The sequence below is a fragment of the Lates calcarifer genome, linkage group LG13 (assembly GCF_001640805.2).
Source record: "Lates calcarifer isolate ASB-BC8 linkage group LG13, TLL_Latcal_v3, whole genome shotgun sequence".
In the NCBI taxonomy this organism is placed as follows: domain Eukaryota; kingdom Metazoa; phylum Chordata; class Actinopteri; family Centropomidae; genus Lates; species Lates calcarifer.
Window position 1 is genome coordinate 16,813,567 of NC_066845.1, and position 19,570 is coordinate 16,833,136.

The following is a 19,570-nucleotide window of genomic DNA, read 5'->3' on the forward strand; positions in this document are numbered from 1 at the left end:
GAAGAATTTGTTTGTCAGTTTACTACACTTACCTCTCAATACCACGTGCTTGCGAGCATCTACACTAGAGGTCGCAAACTATCAACCTGGCAGCCAGATCCAGTCATGTATGTATGTAATGTATATTTAAATTAAGAAATGTTTTATTTTTTCCCATCTTGTTTTCCCTCAATATAGAAGTCATGTCAACTGGCTTTCAGTTAACATTTAAAGAAATAGTTGACAAATATGCTTGTTTGCTTTCTGGCCAAGAGCTAAAGAGAGCTATTCCTTTACCATTTAGCAAGTCCTCAGCCTCAGAACGTATACACAGTTTTTTCCATTTAGAGTACAAGAGCCCCCCCACCCCCCTTTCCAGGAAAAAACAACCTGGCTTCTGGCCCCCAGGTAATTTCAGTCTGAGACCCCTCATCTATGTAAACTGTCTTGTTATTGAAATCCAAGGCATGTCACACTCCGACTAGAGATTCGTATTTGTAGCTACAGTACAGTCAGATAGAAGTTTATTAGATATGCATAGCTAAAACTAATGTAGTCTAATACAACAGTCCTGCAACAGTACAAAATGACCATATAGTTGAATCAACACCTCTCTGGAACAGTTTCTAAACAAACTTTCCTGGAGGAGGATTTACTGCAGGATGGCTATATTAGACTGCTTTAGTTTTAGTTTGGTGTACCTAATAAACTGCAAGCTGAATATATATTGCAATACAGGCCTGTGACCCAGGAAACTGGTTCTTTTTATAGAATTATTATCTACTGTAAATGGTCATTCAAACAATGGACATGTTTGTTTGCACACAAACATAATTTTGAACAAATGTAAAATCATGTTCCATCAATAATAAATTAAGGAGGACAGTCCATTCAAGAAGAATAAGGTTTGGGTATTATAAAAGCATTGAACTCTATAGATGCGTAGCATAATACATGCCATTTTTCTTATGGAAACTAGAAACATCTGTTGAGAAAAATAAGTGTTCCACATGAGTATGGGAGCATCTGTGGACTTTACAATTTCATAAATCTACTTTGTAGGCAATTAATTTAGGAGAATGCAGAGAGCAGCAAGTGTCAGAGGGAAGATAAGGCAGTAATGAGCTTCTGTTAATGAGAGAAAAAAAGCTGAGGACTCTGCCTGTGAAAGGCTGACTGTGAAGTTAGAGCAACACTGGGGTACATACACTGTTTCTAGAGAAGACATTGGTGACAATTCCTATCACATTCACACTATCAGCAATCTCAGCCTTTGCTAGGCTTGCTTTGACATTACAGTCAGCTCTAGTGCACAGAGGAGGAAGACCAACCATCAAATGGCCTGGGCCAGCATTTTTGTTTAAGCAAGCCTCTAAAAAGTGTCATATCTACTCTTGGTTTTGAATGTTTGATTTGCTCGCTTGTAACAAACAAGAGGAGTGCTCCTGAAATGTTGAGCACTCAGGGCTTAGAGAGTGATAGACAGCTGAAGGATGCATTGGGAGAGCTCCAGTAGTGCCAGTGATGAAAATGTTGAGATGAGCGAGTGCTATAGCCTGTAGAAAGCACTATTCTTTGCTCCGCTCTCTATAATACACATTTTTGAGTTGACTTTCACCTTTGTTGGACTGTATATATCGCACCAGTGCTTGACAAAAAGCTCTTTGACTCATGACACAGGCACAAGCTGGGCAAACAAGAAAGCCCAACCCTCTGGTGCTGTGAGTGTTATGTACCCTGAGTTCCCTTACCTTCTGAAGAAGGTCAATCTCCTGCTGCTTTGCATTGAGTACAGCCAAGGCCTGCTCATGCTCCAACTCTAGCTGCTGCCTCCGCTCCGCAGCCTCACGCATATGCTGTCCGCAGGGGGGTGCAGGGGTGGAGAGCCGAGGGGGAGGATTGTGGGGGGGGAGCATAGAGAGGGCTGCTGTTAGTGGAACTAAAATCCAACGGCACTGAGCCAACACAAAATGCATCTCCAGTCTTCTACTCCACACTCAGAGACAACACAGGTGTTACATGTGCACACACATCACACATACAGAGGCTGGTTAACAGTGTACTGATCTTTAAACCCTTAACAACAAGAAAGACATAAACTATGCCACAGCAAATGCCATGTGAGAACAGTTTATGTCAAATGATCAGCAGGAGAGATCAGATCAAATTTGCACAAAGGTGCTTATGGATGAGGACTAGAGATGCTTTGCTGTGTGAACAAAAAAACTAACATCAATCCACAGTCAGGTTTGCTGCCCCCTTTAGGTAACATAATACCTGTTAGAAGTCTGGTTACTGGGACTGTTTGAAAAGCTGTCCTCAGCGATGTTGTCTTTGCATGATCAATACAGGGTTTTACGTTACATGAAAAGGGTGAGCAAACTCCATAGCGTGCTCACTTGTCTGTGGTCATCCATAACAACAAAAGAAGCCATACAATACAAGAGACTGAATGCTAGGCTCTTCATAATACAATATGGCCGTGTCATCCAGTCACATCACTGCTCCCACTATATGTGAATATTTGCAACACTGTTAGGTGAAAGAAGCAAATGACATTTTCATGCCAGTAAAAATTAAGTTCTAAGATAGGTAATGTCATCAAACTTGTGGGTGACATTATCATCATGAAGGGTGGCCCAGTCTCTCTATCTCCTCTTCCTCCCCCTCCCGTCGTCACAAAGCCAAACTCTTTGTCCTGCCTCATGCAAAGATTACATTCCACAGTGCTGTGGTCATATAGCCAGGTGACCATTCGTATGTCTGGTAAGCAGCCCACGGATAAAGGGAGAGATAAGCACAGCCACTGAGGTGGACAGAAAGCATTCAGAATGGGACTGAATAGGACTGCTCCCTAACAGATGAACATAGCAGTGATACCTTATAAATCTAGCAGGGGGAGAGGGGACAGGGGGAAGGCAGGAAGGGAAAGGTTAGGGAGGCAGGACAACATGAAAGGGTGGAATAGGAAAGGAAAGGGGGGCAGACTGCTCCAAGCTTCTACTCTTTCACAGCTCCTGGTCAGAACTCCCAACACGACACTGGAAGGCAACAGACATGTCAGGGACATTAGACAGTATAGCGGAAGATAACCAGATGGAGGCAGAGTAGCACAGGTAGGAGAAGGGGTACTGGCAAAGGGTTAGGCTCCATAAAAACAAAAACAAAAACCACCTGAATTAGGATCCCAGGATAGACGAGAGTACTAGAACTAGAAAGGCGCACAGCACTGACAGAGAGTATCTGCCCTTGGAGTCAGCTTCCTCACCTTGAGCACCTGCTCTAGGTTCTCCAGTTTGCCTTGGAGCTGGTTCCTCTCCCACAGGGCTAAATCTCTCTCCTGCGTCACAGCACCAAGGGTCTTTTTGAGTTGGGCATACTCAGACTTCACCTGTGCAGACAGGACAAGCAAGGAGCAAAGTGACAGTGTGCAGCTATACTACAGTTTGTTTTCTTTGTGTCAAACCAGGCTATTCAAGTTTTAATCAACCCAAAGCAACGTTTTGAATGCATTTCCTTCCTCATTGGCAAAGTCGATATTTTCTGAAACCTGTATTAGCAACATCCATGTTAGCTGTTGTCATCTGCTTTTTCCCCACATTTTGCTGGTGCATTGCTTATTTTTTCGGTACACTACGGCCACTGGATAATCAATGTAATATTGTGAAGCTGCTAGCAGAAACGCGTATCATGTCACTCAAATATTTCTACACAATCATGAGATACAAACAAAAGGGCCACCCACTCATCAAAACATTGCTACTAGTGGTCAAAAAAGTGTTCTGTGCCATTACCATTATCTAATCAGACCATGTTGTCAATAATAAAACCTATTTCAAGAGCATTAAATTAAATGCATAACTGCAGACTATAATATTATAGTCTATACTTACAAGTGTAATCACTACAGGGTGGAAGTAGGTAAAAGTCAATGTAGCAAAAAGACATGTTCGTTAGATTGCACTGGCAAAAATGTCCTCCAATTCACACAAGGAAACTAAAGATGGAAGGAAAGTGTTAAAAAAGCAGCATCCTACAATTATAACTACTTGTTAGATTGTGGTTTTACAAGTCATATAGCCAGCTGTCTTATATTATTAAATGGTGTTATTTTTAAATTAAATACAGACAGATTAACTCATGACACTTGCAGCAGTGATCCAATTAACAGTTTGCCACTTGTTTTCTTTTTTCTAGGATGGGGAAATGTCAGGAACACCATTTAGTATAATCTAATCCAATAACACCAAAGTCTCCAAGTTGATTACAGAGTTGAATCTCTGATACAATATCAACAAAAGTGTAACATAATATGGCTCATAAAAGTAAAACTGTTGCATTGGATTGAATTCGATTGTACAGGTGTTCATATTTTTCTGGTTAATGCCACCTAAAGCATTCCGAGCATTTAAAACAGACAGACATTGTTACAGGCCAGATGTAGAAGCTGGCTGGTTTTGGTGATAAAAGCATTTACATGTTATTATAATGCAAGAGTAACATAATTCGCTAATTCTAATGGCTATAGACCAAAACATTAATATATTACTCTCACTTCATTGTTAACCAAGCACTACATATTCAATTGAATGAAGCAATTTAAAATTATATTAATATTGTACATCAATTCAACACCAAAGAGGTCTATGCTGCCATTATCAAAAAAATGTGACTATTTCTATTTCTACATATTCCTCATAATCTGTTTCCCACAGACCAGTTGTATTGTTACTTAAGAAGCTGTATTTTTCAATCAGTTTTTTAAAGGCCCCTAATCGGCAGTGAGTTGACTGCTTTCTGCAGCCGTAATATGGTAAAGCCCCTTCCTCAGAGTAGCCATGAATGACTAATGATTCCTCAAGGACGGCGTTTCAGCAAACACAAGCAAAGCAAAACACAAACAGAAGCTAGTGAGCCTGCTTTAAACGCCCCACCACCATACAGTAAAAACTATTCGCATGGATAAGAGTGACTGTCAGACCTAATGTAGACAGATCGAACAGAACTATATTGGATTCAACAGAAGCAGGTCAATAGTCTATTATGGGTAGAAGGAGGTGCCGTTTGTAGCCCCTCCTAGTTCATTCAGAGACGATAGGGATCAGAACACGGGGGTGTAAGCGAGGGCTAATATCCGCACTGCCCTGCAGAGTGCTGCTCTCATATCCGTCAGTGTGATAACAGTTCAGAATAGCTGCTCCAAAAGCCACCCTAGTCCTGATAAGACATCAATAACCAGCATTCCGCCCTTCTTCAACCCCACCAGCAACTACCTGCCAATCAGCTCCTTCAGGAAATTGCCTTCCTGTCTATAGAGAGGGGCCTTGTGCTCTTTGTTTGTTGATCTACTTTGACTTTGTGTTATCAGCTCTGAAGGCCTTTGAGGTCTTGGGCCTAAACGGAAGCTGAGGGTGTTTTAATAGAATTAGAGGCTCATTGCTTGCATTGATATGCTGGAAAGTGGTAAAACAGCTCAGTTTATCCAGCATCCCAGGGCAAATTTGGCCAAGTTACAGTATGACCCAGAAAGGCCCTTGATGGAGTATTAATGTAACACCAGGGAAGCTTTGGTGTATGAAGAAACTACATAGGGGGAATAGGAGAGATTTTACCACACATCCTGGCAATCCATCCAATAGTTGCAGAAATGAGGCATGGCATTCGAGGAACAGTCATAGGATCAACAACATTCAACAATGGGATTCATTCTCTGGTGACAATGAGTGTCTATACAACATTTCATGAGAGTCAATCCGATAATTGCTCAGGTATTTCAGTCTGGACCACAGTGGTTGACAGACCAACTGACCAGCAGACCAATAGACCAACTTTGTCATCCATTAAGAAAGGTCACTAGCATTGTTAAAATGTATTTTAGGTATACTGATATGTCAGATATAAGCTTAAAATCATTATAATCATGGATGAAGTAGCACTGAGATGTATATGGTCAAACAGGACTTTTTGTCTCTTACCTTCTCATACTCAGATGCCTTGTGGCTGTTGTTGAACAATTGGAAGTTCAAGTGCTTGTTCTCCTGGAGGAAATCCTGAAGCTCATTCTCCTAGGCAAAAGACATAAAAAGAAAACAGTGTTTAGAATCCAGTAAGTAACCACGATTAGACCAGAGCACAGAACTCAAACCCAGCATTTTGTTAGCGATAGCCCATGCATTATTCATCTGAGAAGACTGCTCCACATTCTCTCCTATGTTCTAGACAGTATGACTAAAACAAGCTGCCATTTTAGTCACTATAGTGGAACAATAATAATGTCTCACTATTAGCTTCCATATCAGTGTCTTTAACATACTCAAATAGATGTAATGAGAAATTCTTTAATGTTTTGAGGATGAACCAAACATACATTCTGACACCCTCCTAACCATAGATACACATGCACGCACAAAAAGCATCCTTTCCTGCGAAGTGCATCGCAATGGGAAAAAAAAAATCTCTTCATTGCAGAGGAGGAAAACTTAATTACATTCAATCAACAGTCGTGAGGTGCAATTTGCAGTGTCAACTAGAGAGTTCTCTGAGATGTGCAATTCACTGCAGCTACAGCAGCATGTAGGCCAAGTGTTGGTCTTGTTGGGAGCCAAGAAACCTACTGGCTCATGCATGATACATTTACAGTAAATACAGTGCTTCTTAATGGCTCGTGATGGTGTGCTTGTTCCTGTTCCTTTATGTTTTACTTATGAAGGATGTTTCAGAGGGCAAATGGAGACAGGAGTAAACATAAAAAAGTAACATGCATGTGAGGGTACAGATGTTAATAGGCTAGAAAATGTTAAGTAATTTTCTTTGCCACAGAGACGGTCACAAAGCATTTCAAAATCATGATGATTGCTCTTGTAAATGTGCACCTAAAGAAAGAAAAAAAGAAAAGATGCTGGTCATGGCAATAGGCCTTTTTCACAGAGACTATTTTGGCATGTCACAGTAGGAAAATCACCAGTGTAAATAATAAAATTAATGATGGCTGAATTCATTTAGCTGCTTCAGTCCAAGGGTATTGTGCATGCTGGTTGACTGCTACACTGTCAAGGCTTACTGTGACACTTGAATAGAACAGAGCCATTGTTATTGTTATTAGTAACACCTGTACTTTTCCTGCTATTACAAGTCAAAATGTGCAGTGTGTGTTACAGTGAAGAACATGATAACTACATAATACATATGATAATACCTAATACATACATATGTTCTAACATTCATATTAGTTGTATTGTATCTCTCTCCATGACAACTTAGGACAATGAATAGTACTGCAAATTAGAGAAACCTACTGATATTATATCATTTACTCATGCATATACCATACTGTGCTGGCAGGACAGTTACAGGTATTTGATGGTGTTTCACATATCATTATCTACGTCAAATGAACATGAACTGTATGAACAAAGTGCACATATACAGCCCATAGAGGAGAAATACTGTGAAGGACAAAGAGCAATAAGTAAACAACAGCCTGAAGACAGTACCAAAGTCACATCTAAAGCTTTTCCATTAATTTCAATTCCCACACATCCAAAAAATGTATTGACATTTCAACCTGCATCAATTGTGTCTAGTCAATTTTAATGCTTCCCGTACAAGCACTAGATTGCATTGGCATTCCTATTCATATCCATTGATCCTTCAATTCAGAGCTAATGTGGGCTGGCTAAGCCTCCAGGTGTTCATTTTGAAGGACAAACAGCTACTGAGGAAAAAGAAAAAAAAAAACTGAGCACTCATATTTTACAGTATGCACACTGATGAGAACAATGCACGGAAATACTTCTGAAATTTCAAGCTTGTTGTTGATTTAAGCATGACTGCCATCCTCATTTTAAATCCTTTTTGGAATTTGGATGTGACAGCAAACACATAGCGATGCAAACCAAATTGTCTTGAACACAGAGAATCAGCTGTTTCTTTGTCCTGTATTGTCGACGTGTTAACGCTTTAAAAAGATCAGTATACGTCATAATCCCTTGGCAAGACACATTTTTATGGAGAGCCTGTGAGCCCAGTGATGGGAGAGAATTCCAGGCAGAATGCGTTGTGTCCTATATTGAGCTGCTTCCAACATTATTCAGCTGAAAACCTGAGATTTTCTGCTGAGGTGAGATTTGCTAATTCAGCTTTGCTTATGTGTACTTACACCAATGTACATACAAAATGTACACAACATAAATTCATTGATGATTTGAATTGCTTTAGAGACTGGAATATAGTAAAAAATATAACCTATTAAAGCCTCCATAACATAAACAGTATGCTTAATTGATGTAGTGACCAACATGTAAGTTATTTACTGCAATATAATACCTGTAAAATTCAAGATTACAAATATACAATAGTGAGCAAGGAGACAAAACATTAAAAACACGATTGTGTAGTGATAAACAGGAAGTGTTCTTCTCATTCTTGACAAGCCAGGATAGTTTCATGAATAATACACTGTGGAACATTATAATTAGGCCTAGGGCAGAGTACCTGGTTCACTGCTGTGATTGAAAGCAGTGCAGAGGCAGTTGGGTGTTTTGTCCAGACATGGTCTGACTCAGCCTGGTGTGCCAGAGCTGTGAGTTTAATTTGGACAAGCCTGACAGATGAATCAACTCTGCCATTTAACACATGAGCACAGCAAACATTTCACCCACTTACTCCCTGTTCTGTAAAGTCAGTTAGTGTAAGCAGCAAATGTTAGTGTAAGCAGCAACGTTTGCTCTCGGTCAGTATAGACGACAGCAAGCCAATCACTACTGCACTAATGATCATCTAAACCTTTCCAGTTTGCTTCTTATTCTTTACCATGACCATACACTTCCTCTTGACTACTGGTTTCTCTTAACATTGATGACCTTTAAATGTGAATATTAGAATAAGGTAAAAGTAGATTACAGTGTACAGTCTGTATAGTGTATAAATATCTAATGTATTCGCCTTACACATTGCTTGTAATCCTGCACACCACTTAAACACCACAGACCAGAATTCCTCCTCAGCATTGCAAACTGTGGTGTAGATCACAAAGAAAGTACAAAGCCAGGGTGCAAAGCATTTATAGGACCAATACATATCTGAATTAACTGCACTGTGTAAAATGTAGAAAATAAATCCAAACATTAAAAAAAAAAAACATAGAGCGAAATGAGAGTCTATCTTGAAATTGATTTCTGACAGTTTTTGTTTAATGCCACATATAATGTCATGTGTGCTACCAATCACGCCTTTAACAGAAGGTGTTTGTGTTTACAAACAGCTCATGATGAAAGCTGAGTTGACCACAGAGGCAGGCACTTCACACTAGCTATTGAGCTCAATTTGAGAGCACGACTCCACAGTACAGTCCTTGAACTTGTCGAGTCTGCCTGCCGTCTGCCTCAATATTGATGTTCGATTAGCACCGATACATATTTGAGTGACACTGGCACAGCTAATGCCTGTCGCTATGGTAACGGGCCTTAAATGCCAGTGGAGGCATACTCTGCTGATGGTCTGTAGTTATACACCCGATACTCAGGAAGGTGGAGGTGCCAGATGGCTATGCCAGTGTTTACTGTCACTCACACGCTCAGTCAGACTATGTGTTGATATACACGACAGCTGATCACTATGAGGGGACATGGCATTAATACCAGCTGGAATTTCAACATTTGGTAAGAAAAATCTATGTATATTCCTCAAGAGCCTGTATATTCCTGTAAAGTCATTTTTGGTAAATAGAAAAATCCACCAGCAGAGCACCTGAGCACCAGAGTTGCTAATGGCTGCACCTAATTCTGTATGTGCACCCTTTACTTTAACCTGAGAAGGAGAGCACTGAGAAGGAAGAAAACAGAGGAGAGAGAAAGGTAAGCCAGTTTGGACCAAACAGAGAGTGACATTACTGTCAACTTGCCATCCCTTCACAATAGTGTTCATTGGTCTTGTCTGTGTTTGCGTCTCTGTTCTCAGAGCTCAGTGCGGGAGGAGATAAGAGCTGTGCTGCAGTCTGTGGAGACCAGTCTGCCATTTCTGCTTGCAATTTGGGGACAGTTTGTCCTTTGGGTAGCTTCCCTCAGACTCAGCAGGCTGACAATGGGACAAGGAGGGAAGTGCTGCTGTGGGCAGGGAACGTGAGAGGAGGGCAGCAAAGAAAACAGTCCTAATGGAGTGTTTATTTGGGGCAGAGAGCCACACACAAAGACAGCTCATCTAAAGAAGATGGCTTAGGGGCATGAGGGAATGAATTCAAATGGTCTATGACCAAACAGTGCCATTTTAAATTACTGCTGAATCCCTACAGCTTCTGTCTTTCATAGGAAAAATCTTGCTCCAGGCCATCTGCACTACTCTGCGACTACTTCTGCTTCTACAGTTTACAAACATGTATCATTTTTATGTCGTGCTGAACTTCAACTTTCATGAAACAGCTTTTATGTCACTCATACAATACCCTGTGATGTTTTTCCAGCTCCCAAACCACAGACACAGTAGGTCTACAAATGTCTACACTTACAAATTATCTAAAATTCTAGTGAATTCAACTAAAATTAAACTCAACATTTTGCTGCAGATCCCATGGGGACTCCACTGTCAGAATAACTACTGGAACATCACAGCAGTAAAGTGTTATTCTTCCTGAAAATAAACTTTGACAGAAGCTGAACAGAGCTCTCCATGTCAGTATACTGTAATATAAAGTGATTAGTCATTCTGCTTATTGAGGCTCCCAAAACTGTAATGGTGAAACCCTTAAAAGAGAACCATTCACTTAAGCTTTATTTATGCAGTGATTGACAACTATGATGCCTGCCTGCTGTGAGAGACTGATAGAGTCTGATGACTACTCTGATGATGGTTTGTGTACGTTTCCCATCTAAAACAACACGACTGAACAGGGTACTAGCATTTAGCCAACTGCACATTCTTCGCTCCTCTGTACCACTTTGCAATAGAAATTTAATTTCAGGCAAATCACACGTACTCCTCTCAACACAAATGCCAGCACAGGCAAAGAGGCCCAAGTGGGAAATTTGTTTAACCACCAAAACCAATAGAAAACACTTGTCACTGATGGCCATAGGACATCAGTCAACATTTGGTCTTCAGCACTTCACTTTAGTCTACCTTGAGCTCTGTAAATGATGAAATAGATGCATATCAGCAGCTATACATACATCAGCCATGAATCTTTTTTTTCAGTCTTCTTCTCCTCTTTGATGTATTACTATCTTTTATTGGTAACTATAGTCACAATGCCACCTCTGTGTTCATGACAACATACAAACAAACAGTGAACCAACTCATTAAAACACTGCTCAATTTCCAATGGATAAGTGGTCAAAACCTCCAGGGGGTACCTTTAATTTGCCACTGCTGGTTGGTCAGTCTACAGTTCTGATAATTAACAACACCACATCAACATATGAGGTGACACTGCTAACCACTGAGCCATTCCCACCATCAACAGAAACATGTTGCTGAATATAAGAATTGAACTAAGCATTGATTTGGATTATGTTGTCATACCTTGAAAAATTATGAGCAAAGACAAACATGGGACTATACATGGCCTTTATTTAAATAATTCACTGCTTCAATGTCAAGACGAGACATGTAAAAAACATGTTTTTCTTCCTCTCAGCTGGTCCTCTTAACCTCATCTTTTTTTCATTTTCTTTGCCTTTTGTCCTGAGTCAAGGCCACTCCAGCAGGCAGAATGACATTTCTGGGGCGTTGTGAGAAAATGTCCTTCAAGAGGCACCAAACACCATATGAAAATACAAGACTTGTGTAACATATCTCTAACCTTTTAAAGTGATGACCATTACCTGACCGCTGTACCGTATGCTGCCATGTACTGCTGTGTACTTAACACCATGTTGCACTGAGCTCCATGAACTAAGGTGTATACAAAAGAAACAAATACAGCCACCGCCTGAGGATACCACTTGAAGTGTTCACCTTTGTTTATACGTCACAGCACCATACCCTGTATTTCCTCTGTGTTTGATGATAACACACAGAATATAATTATAACCGCAGCACTCATTCTCAAATGTATTCCCAATGCAAACAAAACCTAACTTGCAGTTAACTGCTCCCATTTTTCAATTTCAGTCATCACTGCCTGAGAACCAAGCTATCATTACAGTAGACTGCCACTCATTTTCTCAGGGGACATTTGTGTGTGATGATAGCAGGCAAGGCACTCAGGTACAAATCAATTTTAGCCTCTGTCCTTTCACTCAGAGGCCAAGGTATATTTTTGGAGCACTTACCAAAGTCTGACATGTTTGATTCTTTTTCTTCACCTCTGCATCAAGTGCTTCACACTCCTTCCTTCTGGTGCTGATCTCAGTCTCCTGGGGAGAGAAAAAAAAGCAGAGGATGGCTGCTATGTTTTGTCAGGAACAGAAGCTTCCTGAGAGAACTCAGTGAGACTAGGCAGAGAGAGAGGGAGCTGGAGCATTTCATTATTCAGCAGTATTTAGGTGTGTGAGTGTATGTGTGTGGGTTCATGTGTATATGTGTGTGTGTGTGTGCGCGCAACAGAGAGACTGAGAGAGATTTCCAGAGATTATCTAATAGATATTACAAAATGTTTTTGTTGCCAGAAAATAGACAGGAGGCTGGAATGATTCTAAGGTTCAATTGTTGAGGATGTAGGGTGTGGTCCTCTTAGGAATAATGTAATGAAAAAGATCAAACAAATATCTGTTTAAAAGCCTTCACTCAGTTTGGCCAGTCATAGTCGTAAATTAACTTACAGTGATGTTAGCAGCTCTGTGAGGTCCTACATAAGCACACAGGTGTTTTAATTTGAATGTTAACGTCAGCATTGCAAAACATGCTGATGTTTAGCAGGTATGTTTACTATGTCCACCATTTTAGGCAAGCATTTTAGCATGCTAACTTCTGTTAATCAGGACTAAACACAAAAGCAAACGAAAAGCTGAAGAGAATTAGTATTTAGTTATGACCCAAAGTATTAGATTAATCAAAATTCTCACATCACCAGATAGAAACATTTAACTATTTACTAAAAGATTTGCCTCCCCTTGAATCGCCCTTATTTCTCCAATCTTCACGTATGTTTGCTGGGTTAAAGACTTTTGTCACAGCAGACACATCTACTCGTCATAGCACAAAAAGCACAGGTGTTACTAATGAATTAACGATGGATCAGTTCCTAGTTGGGAAGCATGCACAATAGCAGAGCCTTGGAATGCAGACAGGTCCCTTATGGAGTTTCTGACCTCTAGTAGCGTTATGACGCAGTTTTTTTAACAAGTGGGTCCCTATTTTGTTTGTGTCATGCATGCCAAGAAATGCAGCAATGCACCAGAAAAACCAGGAAAGAAGACGAGTGTAAGCAAGTAAACATGGATGTAAATAATGCAGGATTTAAAATCAGCTTTGCAAATGTTTTATGAAGTAAATACATTCAACTCTTTTGTTGGACCTTGGCTGAGTAACACTAATAACCTTGGTTTGTTTACAAGAAAACTCTGAGGGGCACCTTTGACTATACCTGTGCTTCTTCTGCTGTACCATGTCAAAAATCCTACTCTTAAAAGGTCTATTCTGTCTCCAGTGTTAACTAGATATAAACTCAGTATGTTTGGACATGCACAGTATACTGCTGTATTCACTGGAAGGCTGACACCTAGCTGACACCTGATGTTCTCTTAAGGTTTTTTATGCCCCATATGTTTCCATCAAACAGCCCTTCAGCATTGTGATGAATAATGTAATGATTCAACTCCAAAAATCTGTTTAAAAAACTCACAGCTTTAACCAGTCTTGGCTCTTTTTCCCCACTTCCCCTATTGACCATTTTTACAGCAGAGGATTCCACTAGCAGGAAAAGCACAGGTGTAACTAATAACCTTAACTATGGCTCTGTTCCAATGGTCCCAGTGAGCCAAGATGCACAATCACAGAGCCCTAGCCCAGATACATCTGTATGGAATGCAGCCTTAATCAATGTTACTAATTACATCTTTTCTCTGCTGACATATGTCAAAACATCTAAATGGATAGGATAACTGAGCTGATCAGACTTGAAAATTTAAATATGTTGGCGCATGTACTGTAGATTGCATTCTATGTCCATCTGTAATAATATAAGGTTCCCTCAGTGCTTAACTGACACCTAATATTCACTCCTGAGGTTTCTGAATGCCTGTTATGTTTCCATCAAGCAGCCATTTAACTGAGCTGACAGCTGAATGCTGCGTTAGCTGGAATTACAATGAAAAGAAGTTGAGCTTTCTTCACAATGTGAGATTAGAGCCAAGACATGACTAAAGTCTGCCACAATTTCCACAGAGGATGACTTGTTTAGTCTATCAGTGTTGTTCAGAGAACTCATCAGCGCTAGCTGCTCAGTAGGGGCAGACAGCTAGAAATGGGATACCCCCATCAAAGCAGCCTGTGTGTTCAGTCCTGTGCTGGAGATGCCACATCTCTTTGTGATTTCACTGTAGGGGGGGGGGTAACATTCTCTGCCAAGCTTGGATGCATTCAGGAGTGAAGGGTATACCCATTTAAACTGAGAATACACTCCTTCTTTATGGGCATTCATTTTACACACAGCCACTGTTGCATTGCTTTTGCGTGTTACATCACCAACCAGATCCTCTGTTTATCAGCAGACTGAGCTTTCTATCAGTGTATGAAGAACATCCTTTCTATGGATGGGAGTGAAATTGCAGCTGGATGTTCCAAGATTAGCGTATAGAATTAAACAGGATTTTATTGGTGTCAGTGTGTACCACCAATGCGTACACGCACACACACACACACACACACACACACACACACACACACACACACACGCGCGCGCGCACGTGCGCACACGCACACACGCACACACACACACACACACACACACACACACACACACACACACACACACACACACACACTGGTAGCATGGTGCCACGCGTCCCTGAACAAAACTAAAATAAGCACCAGTAGAGCCACCAGAAGCCCACAGCACACAATGCATGCTGCAGAGAGAGCACACTTCATAGCAGCAAGGCTCAAAGCTCGGCTTGACTTTGAATATATATTGGAAACCATTCAAATGGAAGATATTTTACTTCACTACATCTGCTGGTTCCCCTCTTGACCTGCCAGTGCTGACAATATTTAATAAAACAGTGAGCAATAAGGTCAGAGAACAGGAAGAGCAGAGGGAGGAGGAACAAGCTTTGACCCTTTCATGATCAGTGACCTTGTGGTGTTTCACCCCAGGCAAGTGACAGTTGGCATGATTAAATCTTTGACCCTTTATCTGTTGTAGCTGGTCCACCGATGATCCTGCTCAACTGTATGAACAATGTGTGCATGTGCTCTAGTATTTCTATCCTTTCAAGGACTAAAACCCTCACATGGACAGCGAGATAGGGAAAATAAAAGTCCTATGAAGTGAGAATTTCATTATTAAATACCCAATTAGGATGATGACTTAAGATAAAGGTAAGGCTGGGATTTCTAGCACCTAAATCTCCACCATCCTTATTCACTGTATTGTCAAAACAAATACATAGAAAGAGTAATAAAAAAATATGACATATTTTTAAAGTGTACATATGCACAATATATAGAACACTACCATGTTGACTCTGAATGATTTCCTTTGAGTGAATCACACAGAGCCTCCGCAGACAGCTTGCCATCTCCCATGTGGGCTGGTATCTAATGTGTGCAGTTTTCAGAACCAGACGGCTATGACATTGCGCTAACATGCACGATGAATATTCCACTCACACATTTGCAGACACACACGCGCAAATACTCAGCTCTCAGGCTTGTTCGCAAGCCCATTTGTTTGGAGCACATTTGCCAATGTTCAATTAAAAATCCCTCTGATAAAAGATTCAAATGGCTGCCATTGTGAGTAATGAGCTCCTGTTTAAGTGAAGAGGCGTTTACTGCACAGCAGATGAAGACAGATGAGAGAGACCATCCCCTTAGGCTAGCTAGGATTCGTGCCTCAGTGGCACTAATGCAAATGCAGGCACAAGAGAGGGGCAGCCACAGTGATCTATACTGTGCAGTCAGGGCAGTTTTCATGGTGAACTACCATTAGGTGTTTCTGTCAGTTGGTAGTATATCTTTGAAAACCAATGACATTTCTTTCACACAAGTGTGTGGTGCAAAGTCTCTGAAAAGGTATGATTTGGCTTTAGGTTGTGTCAAGATTCAGAATGAGAAAGAGGAAAAGTTGTTAGGATGTAATGTTGATCTGTTGGAAGGTGTAAATGCTGCCATTTTATTATTTTCACCAGTGCTGAAATGATTGATTCTTTGATTAACTGTTAAACACAGTAAAATCAGCATCTCAAACTAAATAACCATCATTCATCGAGGAAAAATGCCAAACATTCTCTGGTTTCTGCTTTATTCACATAAAGTAAATGTGCGTTTGGGTTTCACATTGGGCTATGGGAACTTGCGTTAATTTCTAACACTTTTTAGATTAAATGGAGAGACAGGCTCTTTCAGAGAGACCTTTTCAGATAGGGTTGTCACAAATTATTTACAAATTACTCAATAATGAAAATAATCATTACTTCGAGCCCAACATATCTCTCTCATCTGACTTAAACCATTTTACTCTTTCATTTACTTTTTGTATAATTTATCAATTGACAGTTTTTGGTATTTTTCTGTTTGCCACTAAACACTGATGGTATGTTAGCCAGACTATCTGAGCTAGCTCAGAAAACAGCAACATATAAGAGATATTCTATCTGCAATTGACTTTCACACTGTTCCTTTAAATGTAAGAAATAATCTCTGAAGTAACATTAATTATAAATAAAATAGAGTCTTGACAACTAACTATCATTTACAATACAAGAATTGAAGCAAGCGTAAGAGGTTAACAAAAGAAAACAAGAAGTGAAAACAGCCGAGCCTCAGCTGTGAGCCCTGAACAGCCGTCTCAGTGTTCAGCACCATGGAGAGTTCCCCTGGGCTCTCACTACAGTAGCATATGGTGTATACGGTTTACTTCAACTATTTTTGTTGCTGCTGACTCTCCTATGTGAATTCAATGCATAGAAACATCTTGATGAAATGAGGTTCACATACTCCAAAATTATTTCTGCAATGACTAATTAACTCAGGAGGCTTTCCCCATCCTATTCTCAGTGTTCAGTCTTCTGATCTTTTGTAGTTGGGAAAGCTCTGTGTATAATCTCTGGCAAGCAGGGGTAACCTCATTACTCTCTCTCTCTCCCTCTCTCTCTCTCTCTCTCTCTCTCTCTCATCCCTTGTTGTGTTGAATATGCATGATGCGTAATGATGGGTAATAATCCTGCCTATGGCTGAGCAAAAAAACTGCAACGTTTTCTACCAGGGGGCGATTCTATGCAAACAATAGATATCTGGTGGAGATATAAAATATAGACAGATATGCACAGGAGTAAGACTTGCTCCGGGATGGGTTTGAAAGCAGCCTCTGTTCTTCTTGCTAAATCTTTTAGGTTAACCTCACATCTAATTATGACACTGAATGCTAATCCTCTGAAAAAATATGCAGGTACACAGTGTGCTACAACTTAGCTCAGCTACATTATAATAAAACTGATGGCCACACAAGAGAAAAAGCACTTGACTTTTTACTGGGAGTAGTTACACTCAGAAACAAACAGTACATCACCTCTAACTGTGGCACATGCTGTAGCTGTACAGCTAATTTGTTGCCTCTCAAAATGTCAATGGAGCTCCCTGAGATATATGTATTGTCCGGATACACTTTTTCCTTGTTATTATGTGCTTGTTTCTTGCAGCCAAGCAGCAGCAGCAAAGGAAAGGCCATTAACAAGGCTGAAGGAAAGGCTACCCAATGCTGAGTGTTAGCAAGCCACTGTGCTGTCAGGCTCTTTAAGAGAGGATTCCCCTCTGTTACTCAGTACCAAAGAACCGGTTCCACTTAGCATGTGCATGTAGTATAAGGTGTAGGATATGACTATACTGCACATACTGCTGGCCCAGACACACGGTAATCTAGTCCAGCACAGCAAGCACTTGTGATTTCAAATCATTTGAAATGGCAGAGTAAGTTACATAACCCCTACAGCTTAAGTCTGTGTGTGCAGGCACAGATGCTTGCACTCCACTAATACTGTACTCGTTTGCCGCCTGCAAGTGTATATCCGTGTGCATGTTTTCGCATGCATGCGTATGTATGCGTAGCTACATGCAGACTGAATGCTGAATCACAGATTTACAGGGAAAACAAGTGTAACTCCCAAAGGTCAACAAGTACATCCCTCAACACAAACACACACACATACACAAACATATACAAAGAGAGAAAGAAAGAGAGAGAGAGGACAAAGAAATACCACACAGAGTAGAGAGGAAAGGGTAAAGAGTGAGGTGAGAGAAACATGAGTGACAGTGAATGAACGTATGATCATGACAGAGATATGTGAAAGCAGGGAGGCCCAGATATGAATGCAAATGAAAAAGAAGGGAGACTGGCAAAATGAAAAATGGGATGGAGGCAGGATTTACCGTCTAAGCTCCTCAGCTCTGCAGCATTTTGTCCCCGGTATAAGACCTCAGCGAGTCGTCCTCTATCAGGCATATTAAACATCATGCAGCAGTGGCAAAAGGAGTAACCTAGTCTGGATTCCACTTGCTCTCCCTCTTTCTCTCTCTCTTTTTTCCTTCACACTCTCTCTATCTCCCCACCAAAAACCATGAGCCTCAGCGTGCTGCAGAATCAGAAATGAAGCTGCCACTATCACCAGGGTCTGACCTCTCTGAGCCACCGAATGCTACACTACCTGCCTGCTGATGTCTTATGAGTGTAACATGCTTCTACTGAAGACCAAGAAGGGAGGAGATGGAGAGAAGAAGGGGTACACTGTTGGCAAGGCAGAGGAGAACAGAATGAATGATAATGAATGAAAAAAAGGAAAAACATCAGACAGAAAAACAGAGAGAACTACTCTGCTACTATCACAGGCTTCTCTAATAAAAGGAGCGATCAAAGGAAAGTGACAGGAGCAGAACGAAAAGGATAAACTAAGATCTAAAATAAAATGTGAGGTTGTTGGAATAGGGAGCTAATTGGAAAGAGCAGGCTCAGTGTGTATGAGAGGCTCCAGAGAGAGGACTGTAAATCTGATAATCCCACTGCATGAACTCCAAGACGTCAGATGAGACTTTTACCTTAACAGAAGCTAAACAATGACTCATCCAGCCACAACAGACTCCCACAGAGGTAAAGGAGGGTATATGTGTTGCTGCACGATCTATTCATTTGCTTGTTTGGTAAATGACAATGTGGGATACAATAATGCAGCATTATATAGAAAAATTACTGTATGATCAGAGAATAAACAGGTTTTTATTTTTTGCATTTTGGCAGCTGAATCCATTTTGCTGACTAAAGGTCCACAGAGAATATCTGATGATTACTGCTGCAACCAAGCAAATGCTGAAAGCCCACTGCTGTTGCCCACTCAGACACAGAGGCTTACTCATCCCCAGCTGGATTTGCTGGCCAAGCTTCTTCAGACTGTCATTCAGTTCACATGGTAACCTTCATCTCTCATGGCAGAGCAGTAACAAA

The 19,570-nt window shown here is 40.7% G+C and overlaps 1 protein-coding gene across 3 annotated transcripts in view; it reads right to left on the reverse strand.

The window, feature by feature from the left end:
• rimbp2b (RIMS binding protein 2b) overlaps positions 1-19,570 on the reverse strand; it is a 79,890-nt gene that overhangs the window by 27,189 nt on the left and 33,131 nt on the right. For all 3 annotated transcript variants that reach the window (XM_051075111.1, XM_051075113.1, XM_051075112.1), the window contains exons 6-9: positions 12,246-12,329; positions 5,955-6,044; positions 3,248-3,370; positions 1,731-1,835 (exon numbers count right to left, since the gene is read on the reverse strand). In XM_051075111.1, the coding sequence (XP_050931068.1) occupies positions 1,731-1,835; positions 3,248-3,370; positions 5,955-6,044; positions 12,246-12,329 (402 nt within the window). The remainder of the gene's footprint in view (positions 1-1,730; positions 1,836-3,247; positions 3,371-5,954; positions 6,045-12,245; positions 12,330-19,570) is intronic.